This window comes from Anabrus simplex, chromosome 3 (assembly GCF_040414725.1).
Source record: "Anabrus simplex isolate iqAnaSimp1 chromosome 3, ASM4041472v1, whole genome shotgun sequence".
Taxonomy (NCBI): Eukaryota; Metazoa; Arthropoda; class Insecta; order Orthoptera; family Tettigoniidae; genus Anabrus; species Anabrus simplex.
The window spans coordinates 511,840,638-511,854,807 of NC_090267.1; the positions used below are offsets into that span (position 1 = coordinate 511,840,638).

At 37.4% G+C, this 14,170-nt stretch overlaps 1 protein-coding gene across 1 annotated transcript in view; it reads right to left on the bottom strand.

Moving 5' to 3' along the window:
- Msh6 (DNA mismatch repair protein Msh6) overlaps window positions 1-14,170 on the bottom strand; it is a 196,423-nt gene that overhangs the window by 38,003 nt on the left and 144,250 nt on the right. Inside the window, exons 18-19 of the mRNA XM_067143707.2 lie at window positions 11,722-11,856; window positions 7,652-7,743 (exon numbers count right to left, since the gene is read on the bottom strand). Of these exons, the coding sequence (XP_066999808.2) occupies window positions 7,652-7,743; window positions 11,722-11,856 (227 nt within the window). The remainder of the gene's footprint in view (window positions 1-7,651; window positions 7,744-11,721; window positions 11,857-14,170) is intronic.

Below are 14,170 nucleotides of genomic sequence, written 5' to 3' on the forward strand. Positions count from 1 at the left end.
ATGCTGGTTGTGGAGCTTGCAGGCAGCGGAGGACACACACACCACATTCTCGCTAGAAGTTCCAAGCCGTGGAAATCAAGGTCTGTTTACTGTTTTCAGCTCCTGAATATTAACATTTTTGCCTCGTTTATGGTTTATTAACAGTGCATATGCACAATAAAATAAGAAGAAACCCTCTTTCATTCAAAATGGGGGGATGGAGTTTGGGGTCATCAAATATAGCGTGGCAGGTAACATGTTGAAATTATAATCCATCTTTCGCAATGGTGCCTACATTCGCTTAATATCAGTCATAACACTTGAAAAGAACATAAAAATAGCACATACAATAATTTATAAGAACATGACTATCATGAATGGCAATCAGGAGACCAAAAATATTGTGTAGGTACTGTAGTAGAAAAGAGACATACAGCGTTGTTCGACTCACCTTATGTGGAGGTGTCTTTCGAGCCACCTCTGTGGCTTTTGTATGGCATTCCCAAGTCCTTTAACTTCTTCCATTTCACACTATTCCACTGAGACATGGTATTTTTTCGTTTCCTTCACCTATTAAGTCGTTTTATAGTGCTTGTCGAAACACGTTCAGCGTCTGCCATCTTGTTTGCTATACAGCGTTTTTCCATTGATGTCCTTCAGAATATCTGACTATTACTGCTACCTGCAGATGGATTTTTGACCTTTCGGTGACTCTTCCATGTGTAAGGCAAACTATATATCGATGTTCCATTAAAAACTAAACTTCACCAAAGTGTGCCATACAGTGTTGTTCGGCAGCATACTTCAATTACACTTCATCCAACAGAGTTACTAAAAAATCAACTTCATTTATCAACAACACACACGTATTGCTTGAAGCAGGAAAATAAAGAATTAAATAGCAACCCAGAACAATCTTCATTTTTATAAAAGTAAAGAAAAAGTTAATAGTGCTTGCTTATTGGAACTGCTCTACACAATTCTTTGTTGGAGTTACATTGGCAGTAAGTTTGCAGAGCAAGGCTGTAAGATGGCGGGACATCAAGTGCTCAAAAACACATGAAGAAGCATAAAGTGTAAAGAATGTGTGAGTGAGTGGTGTGATGTGAAACACAAAAGGCTCAGGGAGATGAGGTACGCAGAACACTTTCATACATGGCTATATTATTGTAATATAGTGAAATCTCGTTAGGAAGTTTCTGTAGGGGACAATAAAAAAAGAATGTGTTAAGCAAGGAAACTTCTACTGATTATACGAATAAAAACTATTCAACAGGGAGATGGAAACACTAGATATGCTTTTCTGACATGAGGGCATGCTACATCATGTATCCGCATGTACAGTGAAAAGTATATCATTTCTAAAGATGAGAGGTAAGTATTAAAAGGTGTGAAAAACACGATAGAACAAATATGAAAACCTTTTCCGTTGGGGCTTATAAAATAACAAGTGTACTGCATGGTATGGAAAACACCAGACAACAAATATGAAAACATGTGCACAGGGGCTAAAAAAAATATTCAAGTATTACTGCAGATCACACTCTTTCTGAAACAAATGTAAGCAGAAGACTTTTATTTTCAAGCAGTGGGTTATAAACATTATTTTCTGGTCACACAATTAAACAATGAATTGGAGGTTAGACTCGGCCATGTGCGATTGGGAAGAATGAATCTGCCCGCCATTTTGAATAAACTTCGACCAACTCAAGTGATCAAGTCGAAACTGGAAGGTGCGAGTTCAATATTCGCGACTTCTGCGTGCTTTAAGATGCGGATGCCAGTCCACTTTAAACCAACACATTTTGATTTTATCTTCATTAGTAAGGAATTTTACAGCTTTTTTCGTATCCATAACTAGGCTATCATAAGACAAATATGCACCAATCTATTCACACGATTATGTTCGTAATCCAGATATAGGCTATCGTATCACGCGACAAAGCTTCACTATACCACTCAAAATAAATAAATTTCTAGCTTCTCAATGGAGTGCAAAATACAAGCACAAATAAGCTCACTGTGTTATTCAGCAATCTCGCTGTTAATCGGCAAGCAAAACTGAACATTCCTGAGATTAAGGACTGTTCCCCGAAGGTGGAACTTATCCTGTGAAGTTCAAGGCCTATTCCCGTAATCACGCAACTGTGGCGATGGCTGTTACCCTAGTTGGATATCACATTTCTTTTACAAGGGATGACAAATAACATTTTCAGGGCTATGAAAAATGTGATCGTACCAAGCGGCAACAGCGAAAATTCGTGATGCGATAAGTATAAATTTAATACAATGAGAATTGGGGTTTCAAATTTACGATGTGCTAAGCAGGAAAACGTGCTAATGAGGAATGCACTAACGAGTCACTTATGATTCCTTGCCTTTGGGTGCGGTGAGCCCATCATAATAATAGCCTATGTGAAGCGTCAGAGTGGATCAGAATAAAGATCTGAAGAGTATGCCAGTATTGTTTGACAGGTATTACAACATTTGACATAGGGTGGGAAGTAGCTGCAGATGCTGAGTTCCACCCTCTCCATGACATCAACCACCAAGATCTAAGATGTAGTCCAGAAAAAATTCCCTTAGTTTAACTATGTCTCCACAACGAGCCAGAGAACAGCTGTGGGCTGCCAAATGTGACAAACCTGCTGAATGTTTACCTCCTGACTGTACTTAAGACTGGTTAACCTGAAGATTACTGATCAGGTGTTGGTAAATCCAGGAACTACCTTGTCTTCTAAAGAACAAAACGTAACGAGTCATCAATGCCAATGAGTCAGGCAGTGACAGAGTTAATGAAGGCTGAGGAAATTAAAGTTGCTGTTTCCCAATTCTGGGTGAACATCTTGTAATATTTTTCCCTTAAGAGATGTCTGATTTATTTGGATTTACTTAATTGTTCTTTTGTAATACAGTGAAACCTCAATTCTCCATTTCTGGAGAGATCACGAAAAAAAAAGTACAACACGGGAAAACGGAAAATCCGGGAATTAATGAACCATCAACTATTTGGCTAAACATCACAAAAATGAAATATGTGTACTATTAATCTTACTAACATCCCTAAACCAAACCAAACTACAGCCCAAATGGCCTTCCGTCTACCAAGCGACCGCTGCTCGGTCCGAAGGCCTGCAGATTACGAGGAGACATGTGGTCAATGTGTCGAATCCTCTCGGCCGTTATTCCTGGCTCTCTAGACCGGGGTCGCCATCTCACCATTAAACAGCTCCTCAATTACAGGTAATCATGCAATGAGTGAACCTGGAACCAGCCCTCATATCCAGGTAAAAATGCCTGACCTGCCGGGAATCGAACCTGGCCCTCCGGGTGAGAGGCAGGTAAGTTAGACCGCGGGGCCAGCTTCAAACATTAATTATCGATAAGCGACTTAAAAATCTCGAAACTTTATGTTCATTTTTATCGGGAAAACTTTGTCAGTTTCTTCTGAAAACTTCTTTCAGTTCAGCAACTTTGATCAGCCAAACTCTTCGAAAAATCTAACACCCGTAACGCCAAGCCAAACAACAATCGACCACAAGTAAATTTTAATTCTCTAATCTAATAAAATAAAGCACATTAGATACAAAAGCGCCCAACATGATGGCGAAATTCCTTTTTTTAAATCTTCCATTGTAATTTAGTCACCAGTAACCGCATAAATTAGGCTTACATCGACTCAAAGTTTATGTTGAACTCGAGAATATGGTTTCGAACGTAAGTATCGATCCTCAAGTTATCGAATGCCTTATATTCAATTATGCCTGTCACTAATCACAATCAAATTGGAAAGAGAAAAAATATCATTAAAACTTCCAAAATTACGGTTATTCGTGACCTTGACTCAGCTGGAAAGCGCACTCGTTGCACAAGTCTGTACGACGGCGAAATGATACAAAATTTTTAAATGTAACGTGTGCAAAAAAAGAACGACTCCAGCTTTTATAACAGTTTAGCACAAAAACGTGAAATTCCCAGTCTTAAATTAGGACTAAAACAGTAATAGGCAATACCAAAGCGTCCTATGACTTTATGTACAGTAAGTAACGTTCTGATCTCGATAACATAATCATATACGATAATATAAAAATACCGGTACTAAATTTGTGTTACCGGTACTTAAGAAGGAGCCATTTCGATTCCTGCCTGAAAGCCTAGTGACTATACAGTGCCCTGAGGGAAGTGCTGAAAACCTGTTCAGCGATACACTCGAAAAAAGGGGGAAAAAATAAAAATAAACATGTAACCCTCGACATAATGTAGACGTTTTGCAAGTACAAACACTTGACGAAACTCGTTCCATCTTAAGTAGAGCTGCCGAAATGTGCTCTGCCTTCTTCCAATTATTGTGGACACTGTGCTTTATACCACCCGAATGCGATGTTAAGATGGTCCCTTATGCAAGTTCACCGCTGATCGCTTTTCCAGGATGGTACAGTAGGCTACTTCCTCAAATTACCGCAATGATGGGACGTTAACACCAAGATCCGTAAGTATCCCAGCTGTCTTTTCGTGAGATACAGTTTATTGAAAAACCCGTCTTCGAGGATTTAATGTTGATGGGACTGAAATTTCTGGACGGTTGTTCCGGGAAATCGTTTCTTCGGGAACAGATAATGCGGAATTTTTACAATGTGATTTAATTAGGATGTTCGCGGGAATATGAACGAATTATACGGGAAAACATAGTTTCTGGGAACGTATAATCGAGGTTCTACTGTATTTATTTTACACAATTATGTAATGTTAAAATTTGTATAGCTTCTGACTCAAGTAAATAAATACCCCAGAAATGACGCGCATCTCCCGTGTCTCCAGGGAGCTATGAGAAGTGTGTGGAGTTCAAAGAACCACTGCCTGAACCAGGAGCTCCTTAGATACAGGTGACAGAGGAAGAAGAATTATGATTCCATAGTTTCTGACTAATGCACCTAATAAGAAGAGGCCAGACCCTGTGGCCAACTGATTTCAAGGAGCTTTAATGTACCTGTGAGGGACACTCAACAGTAACTCGTGTGTAAGGGTTTAGGTCAATGCACTTTCGTTTTCGAAACAAATGAGGTCAAATGTCACGACACAGGATCCACTTCGGACAAAATGGAGGTGATAGAACACCAAAAGGCAAACAAATTTTTTCTTAAACATACCCAGTCTGCAACCTAACCTATATATTTAAAAAATTTATGAAAACTAAAGTCAGTCAGTCTGACCATTCTATCCGATCGATTTTCTTCATTCTTTTTTTTAACTGAAAGGTATTCATGCACAGATTTGTCATCAGGTACTATAAATCACTTAACTTCTGCCTTCCCCAAATTATTTGATATTTTCATTTTTTTTTGTATCTCTGAAGCAATCATATCTTTGGTTCTAATTGAGGTACGGAGTTCGGTTTGGCCTAAGAACACTCAGTGAATCAAGCTCTTTCATTTCACCTTTTAACTATTCAAATTGGTTGACTCTTTGGAAAATTATGAGTGCACATTCAATTTGACGTCTCATTTCTTCAACATTTTTTCTCATTGAAGCAATCATATCTTACGTTCTAATTGAGGTACGCAGTTCGTTTTGTTCTAAAAACACTCAGTGGATCAAGTGCTTTCTTTTGAAGTAATAACTACTTAAACTGGTAGATTCTGAGAAAAGTTATGAATACATTTGTCTCCATGACAAAGATCTTTGAAGGACTTTTTAATAGTTCAGCGTGTAGTGTTGTTCCAAGGAAAGTTTATTCAATTTCTTTGTGTGATGTATTTTCAAGTGTTTTGTTGACATAATATTACAGTCTATTACCACAGCAGATCATGTGCTATATTTCATTAACTCGAAACTTTGCAAATACATCCGTGAGGATAGTAACGAACAACACCATACTTTGGACACTGCGGGCGGAGCCAGCGGGAAACTGCTAGTAATTTATGAAAAATTAATGAATCTCAGATTCCAATGCAATGCATATGTACTTGGAGAGTTACACCGCAGTCAATGGAAGTGCCGGTCTAGTGGTCACGGTACTTGTCTGCGAACCTCGAAGATGCGAGTTCAAGTCTCATTGCAGCTACATTTTTTGTACAAAATACATCAATATTTGAGGGAATGTGAAGATAAAAATGGGAACAAAAATATTACGCATACTGCAGTACACTTTATTTTCTACCTGAAATTAATATAGGCCTAAACGTTCTCACAGTTCCTGCTGGATTTATCTCTCTCTCTAAATATATATACACACACACATATATATGAATCTCATTTCGTACAAAAAATATAGCTACGACGAGACTTGAACTTACGTCATTGGGGTTGGTAGACAAGTACGGTGATCAATCGGCCACTGCTACGTTTGACCGTGTTGTACCTCTTCAAGTATATATGCATTGCATTGGAATCGGGGGATTCATCAATTTTTTTGGAAATTATTAGGTTGCAGACCTGACATGTTAAAGTAAAATGTGGCCGCCTTTTAGTGTTCTATTACGTCCACTTGGTCCGAAGTGAATCCTGCGTCATGGCATTTGTCCTCAGTTATTTCGAAAACGTTCCCTGCGTCATGACATTTGTCCTCAGTTATTTCGAAAATGAGAACGTATTTACCTAAAACTTCATACACAACTTACTGTTTAGTGTTCATCAAAAGGTACATTGAAGCTCATTGAAATCGGTTGGACACAGGGTCTGGTCTCTCCTTGAAAGTTCTGCATGTAGTGCGAACCGTATCACAACATAATGTACAATGTACAATGAAAATGTTATGGAACACAAAGCATCACACACAACATAACATAACAAAGCTCTTCACTTATATTCAGACAGCATTATCGATTAGTCTTCCACTAGATACATAACTATGAGTTTAACTGAGTTTATAAACATATACAGTGAAACCTCGTTGGTGCGTTCCTCATTAAGACTTTTCCTCGCTTAGCACATCGTAATTGATTATTTTAACCATGTTGGTTCAATCTTGTCCGTATTGACTTATCTTCAATTTCTATAAAACACTTTCCGCCTTGTCAATACTTTCTTAGAATTACCTACCATACATGTTTCGACAGCTACTACTCTCTTCTTCAGCGTTGCAAAAAACATCAAACAAAATCCTTGGACTTGATACATTTGTACAATACTGCCATCAACAAAACAAATCATACATAAATCTTGAAATCATTAAAATATTTCTTTTGTGTCTAAACTGATCACTTACACTTACTATGTCATTTAGTAAAAACTTTAAAAATACAATAAATTTTCATATCATGAAATGAATAAAACTAGTTACTATATACTAAAATTTAAAATGTTTTCTGATCTTTTCTTGAAAACTTCTATTCCTTAAGTCCTTATTTACAATGCTATAGTTCTAAGACCTTTCATATGAATCAAATTTTCTCCTCTTAATTCCGTCCGACCAAGCAAACCATTTTAACTGTCAAGTTTTCAGCTGGTACCAAATTTGTCAAAAATCAAAACATTATACTTGTCTGAACCAAACAAACATGTCCTTGCTCTTCTGCTTGCTGCCAAAGGACATTACGATGCGAGCTGCTATTTGCCGCATAGCATTTCCATAAAAACTGTGGGGTAGTATTTAGGATTATACAGTATTTCACTAGTTCCTAATTTACTTTGGGTAAAACACTGGTCAACCAGACAATAATGATCTGATACTTACTTAGTGCTGAACTGCTCGAAGATTCGTCTACTGAGATCCTTCAGGATATTCTTTTTCTGGTTTTCTGCAGTCATAAGGCGTGACAGCAATTCCTGCAAGAGAACTACACAGTTGTAAAGAATTACAAAAACTTAAGATTTTAAATACTTAACCTGCAACTGGTTGCTATATGAGTATTTTGCTCACAGTTTACCTATAAAAGCATGAATGTTGATACATTCCCCAAGTTTTAAGCCTGGTTTTTATTGGAGCCAACTTTTCATCTATTCCCTATATTCCACCATATTTTGGAAATTAGGTGTAGTATGAAGGTGTCAGAAAATAACCGGAATGATATATTTTTTTTTTATTTGGTGTTTCAATAATCCCGTACTGGAGTTTGCAGGCGGCAGTACTGGAGAGGCCTGACCTTGAGGGATACAGTGCGAAGCAAGTCACTTGCCTTAGGCTTCTCAGTTGGAGGGGAGCAGCTCAGGAAGGAGACCGTCATGTTCGCTGTACCCAACATGGATCTCAAGTTGCAGCAGTATGCTTCAATTAGATTTTGAGTTCTCCTGGACAAAACTCCACACAAACAGTGGAAATGTTCCAGCAAGCTTACTGAGAGGAAGCCATGGGAATGACGCAAGTTTTTGAGTGGCACAAACGCTTTAAGGAGGGTAAAACTGATCCACGTCCAGGAAGACCCTCAACTTCGAAAACCGACATCAATGTGAACCACAATTGATGTTATATTGTGGGAAGACTGCTGTTAACCATTGAACAGATTGCTGGAATGATAAACATCTCCTATGGATCAGCTGAAGACATTATACGCAATGTTCTGGGGCATAGAAACGTTTCAGCGAAGTGGGTGCCACGTGTGTTGAATGATGAACAGAAGGCTCACCGTGTGATGGCATGTCAAGAATGGAAAGGGAGACTTCGGCAAGAACCAGATTCTTTGGACAGGGTTATCGCATGTGACGAGTCCTGATTCCATCATTATGACCCAGAGACAAAACAGCAAAGTCCCCAATGAAAACATCCTTCTCGTCCAAGACCCAAAAAGGCCAAAGTTCAGGTGAATGCAGGGAAAGTCATGCATCTTGTCTTTTTTGATAAGCAGGGTATTGTGTACAATCATGTAGGGAAAAAGCAACGTACTGTTACTGCTGATTACTGTCGTAAAGTGTTAAAGGGGCTGCTGAAAAGAAATATTGCAGAAAAAAAGACCAAACTTTGCTCAAACATGATAAATCCTGCACCAGGACAATGCACCTGCGCATCGCAAAATCAAGACACAAGACACAATAACCAAATTGGGCAATTGAGGTGATGCCACATCCACCTTACTCACCTGACCTAGCACCATGCGACTTCTACCTATTTCCTACACTGAAGAAAGAAATTTGGGGTCGTCATTTTCAAAGTGATCAAGAAGTAAACATTGCAATTTCGGAAATTCTCAGCAGAGTCCCTTCCTGTTGAATATTAGATACTCTGAAGCATATACACTTCATTAAACAAATTAACACACAATAAAGTTCTAACCAGTCTAGAATGAAAAATACAAGCACAAATAGGCACACTGGGTTATTCAACATCTCCGCTGCTAACTGGCACGCAAAACCAAACTTTCCTGAAATTTATCCCGTGAAGTTCATGAATTTAAGGCTTTGCCCTGTTATAGTGCGACCTTCCCAACCTGCTTTCTGTGGCAAGAGCTCTTATCTGCACTGGAAACCACACTCCACACGCAAGGGATGACAAAGAACATTTTCAGGGCTAGGAGAAATGTGATTATACTAAGCGTTAAAAGTGAAAATTCGTGAGGCGATAAGCGAGGTATTTTTTCTATGATGTCTTCGACATATCCGTCGACAACGGCATGAAATGAATTTACAATGTGCTGAGCGAGAAAATATCTTAATGAGGAACACACCAATGAGGTTTCACAGTACGCATATTCATTCATAGCACCCACGACGGTTTTGCCTGCACAATTACTCTTTGCAAGTGTATATGCTTATATTTTAAATATTTTCCAATGAAAAATATAGATGCCAAATTTTCAGGTAACCAAATTGGATCATAGGAGAATTGAGACAGCACTGGAACCTGTGTTGGATGGAATGTGGTCATAGTTATGGGATATGGAACTGGCTCACCAAAGACTGATGAACTAGGGCAAGTGTCAAAATCGCAAGGGACACACATTCAACAATCTACGATATCCCACATAGCAGCAATTAATACTGCGATCTCTGATTGTTGTACATGCCAATCAGTGTGTGTACTGTAAATATGCCTTAGATTGCTATTATATTACATAGTACTGCAATTTTTATTGTCAGAGGGCCATTTTTTCCAAACTGAATTAAACCTGGTATAAATTAAACCCGTTTAACTTTGGTATCTGACACTCATTTAGTTTAAACGACAGCACACCTGTTTAAACTAAGAATGTCTCTCACAGCTCAAGTCTGCGCTAGTGTTGGCTACACTCAAAGAATTGTCAAAGGCATGGTCGATTGGAATTGACCAATCAGAGCTGAGTAATTCAATAACCGACATTTTTGTTTTAATATCAGCTGTTTGTAGAGAATTAATGTGATCGTACGTAGCGAATAAAGGAGAACGGGATTCTAGTTTTACTGATACTACATCTGTAGTGTCGCGTGGTATAAGTTTACTCCTTGTTGTCTACAATTTCTTGGAAAGCATTTTTCTCTAAACATGCTTTACCATTGGCAAGTACCGTGGTCCTAATACAGGTTTTTTGTTGTCTGCATTATGTTACGGAACACACGGAACCGTTAATATATAAAAATCCAGGTCTTTTAGCAATATTCCTTTCCTTAGAAAGTCAACATTTATGTGGATTTCAAGGAAACAAATTCCAAGCATGCAGCAGACACACCACTGAGGATGACTGGAGATGTATTATTTCATTCTAGACTAGTATATAACATATCCTGGTTTGCGTTATGTAGTACTGTTCTCCCTATAGGCTGACAATAGTTATGATGAAACAACCTTAACTATAATTTCTTGTATTACTAATTTACTAGCAAACATAGAACATTTTATGATTTTTAAGATTTATAGAGTATATAGTTTATATTTTCTTAAGAGCAGTTGCCTTAAATATGACAAAACAAACACATTATGTAAGTCGTGTATTGTATACCACCACCTCTCCTACCATGCTGGCCAACATTCTGATGGTAAAAACATTTTTGACCAATGGGATTCGAACCGAGTAATCACGGCGTCGGACGATACAGACCTGATGCTTTAACGATCACAGCCATCAGACAGCGCACAAACATAGGACGTATTATGCTACTTACGTAGGAATATTATTATGCTCTACAGTTCATGCCACCAACAGTATTTTATATAATATTATAAGGAGACTGTTTATGTATATTTAACTCTTCAATCACATAAGGTTAGTTTGGTTCAAGAAAGCAATTTAAGACCTGTGGTCTCCAATGTTAATGAGAAAACTGCCTGCAGGATAATATCTTAAAGCAACCAGAATCTTTGCTTCTGGCGAAATAGCATTATTTCATGCATTTAGCGTTTTAATTGAATCCTTATTTGATGCAAGACAATCCTTGCTGTTCGCATATATATTATAAATTCATCAAAAATCCTGTTACATCTGATTTTCCAAAACGATAAACTTTTGTTGGAATGCGTCTTATAAACCTCACTTGCACATCAAAATCATTTCCTGTTTTACCAAACATTTCAATAAATTCTTCCACTGTTCTAATACTACATTCTAATTTTTGTACATGGTGTATTTAAGTAAATTCCATAGTACTGGTAGTCAAAACTAGTACTTTTACTAAGACGAGTATTAGATATGTTAATATAATGTCGAAAAGGTTTAATATAAACAGCAGTTTAAACCTACAATATAGAAGGTCTAATTTTGAACTAAGTTTAAACTTGATATAAAGTTTAAGCCAATGTGTGGAAAATGGATGTTAGTTTAAACTAGGACTTAAACTAGATTAAAATAGACCTACTTTAAACTCATTTGGAGAAAATGGCCCAGAATGTGTGTGACTCACCTTCGTTTTAGCAGTCCAATATCTCTTGAAACCCTTTTTCTGGGACTGCAGTTCATAATCATTGCCAACTTTCCTTGCAGCTGAATCAGGGACCTCAATTTGAAATCGTTTCTTATCACTGCCAAAATATGAAACCTAAAAACAAGTTTAGAAAGAATGATTATAAGAAAATTATTTTGCCCAAAACCAACTGTGAACAAGTACATATGATTTGGTACCGAGAGGGAGAGAGAGAGAATCCACTCAGGACAGCTGCCCTAATTCCAGGGAAACCACAAAGGTTCAGCCCGCTGAATAATCTCTGAAGACAATAAGAAAACACATTTACTGTGATTCTTTTCATTGGGATTTGTTTAAATGTTGCAATATTTATTAATTTTCAGGCAGCTATACCCTGATAGATTCTATTTATTCAAATAAAATTAACCCACACTGTATGAATTATGTAAATAATAACACAGGCAGAAATATTATTTTTAGCTATGCCTATTACATAGTGTAGATTCAACCAATACACAAGGTATTCCGAGTAGCAGGAGAGAACATATCATCACATCAACTTTTATTTTTAATACAAAACAGATCTGTGGGAGCCAATAAAATCAATGCTGACTTAACTTCATAACAAATACCAAATAGATGCGAATAATGCGCACACCCTAATTTTAGGAGGGGAAATACTGAGAAGAAAAAACTCTTTGCATTTGTGTAGCTTTGTTAAATATTTACACTCTAAACTGTAAAAACTATCACACATAAAACTATAAAATTATGAAGCAACTCCTCATGTTGTAATCTTCATTAGTGTAGTCCAAGGACATTTCAAAAATATACTGGCATCTGGTCTGCATTACCAATTTGCAAGAGTAAACACGAATGTCTCTGGCATTATTTCTGAAATTATTTCTTTCAAAAACACTCAGAAGACATCCACGGTTAACCTCACAACCCGTATAGTTTTCAGCTGACAATTCACTCGTGGCAGTACATACAAACTGTCTCTTTTCAGACATGTATTCATGTTTTCTGTTTTCAATTTCTGGAAACTTCACTTTTTTCTTTTGCAAAATGCATGGTGGTTACTGTCAGTCTGTTCAAAATGAGCTTTATTTTTTCCTGCAAGCTCGTTCTGCAACTCTCATTCTCATCGTAGTTTCTTCTGGCACTGGGATTACCAACTTGCTATACCTCTACAACAATGTGAAGTTTTTCTTAAGCAGGTTTCTGCTTGTTGCAGAAACAGAGTTATGAACAGAGTGCACAGAAAAATACCAACTTCCAGATTTCTGTATGTCAGGAGCACTGTAGCAACCTTGATGCAAATAAAACTCATGCCCCAATGTTTTGTTGCCAAATTTGCAATAAAATATGGAGAGATTAAATATGTAGCTTGTTAAGCAGTACAGGCAGAAACTTTACCATCAGATACAACGAACACGTTAATGCCATAAAGCACAACCATTTTTCGGCAATAGGACAACACATGGTCGATTATAAACATAACTTTACTAATATAGATAATGATATGATAATATTAAGCACAAACCCCAAAGGACCCTTACTCAATATTACTGAAGATCTATATATAACAATAGACCAATATGCCAACCCTAATTATAACATTAATGAAATAACAGATAAAACCAATATTTTATTTAATAAAATCATCCCTTTTATAAAAACTATTATCTGAGAACAGTCAATAAACAACACCACGCGCAATCCACAGCGCAGGTGAACGACACGCCTAACTCCACCTCTACACAGTTAGCAACTCCCCTTCCCCACCCCTCCATTCCCTTCACGACAACAGACACTAATACCACAAGTTCACGATACAGTACACGCCAAGCTGTCAAGCGATACACTTCCCAATCATCTCACGACAGTAAGTAATCTATATACACACACACACAAGCTTGACACTTTAACATTCTAAGACGCTTCTAATTAATTTCATTTACTTTTTACAGATAGTTAGCAAGTATCATAGATCTAAAAAGAACCACCTACTACAACAGCTTTTATAACCCCAGCTGCACATTCATCTTCAATCTGTATATTTAACAAGATAATATAAGTTTATAGTGATTGTGTTACTGTATTTTTTTGAAGACTTTGTTTGTAAAATGTGATATGTTTTATTTTTATTGACCTAACCTGTACTGTATAATGTTGTAACATAGGCATTTGTAAATAGTAGAATTCTGTCTATAGTTCCTGGATAGATCCAGAAAGTTACATAACTTTTGTACAGGGTGTGTTACTTTGTTGGTATGTGTTCTAGAAAGTGTGTTCTGTCTATTCTGGAAAAATAGGACTTTCGCGATCATGCGTATTCTAGAATGTTAGTAAAAGTTCGCGATCGAAAGTAAGGTCGTGATTGGTGAGTCAAGGTGGCGATAGGGAACTTGTGCACGCTGATTGGCTGCCTCCAAGGTCGGAATTT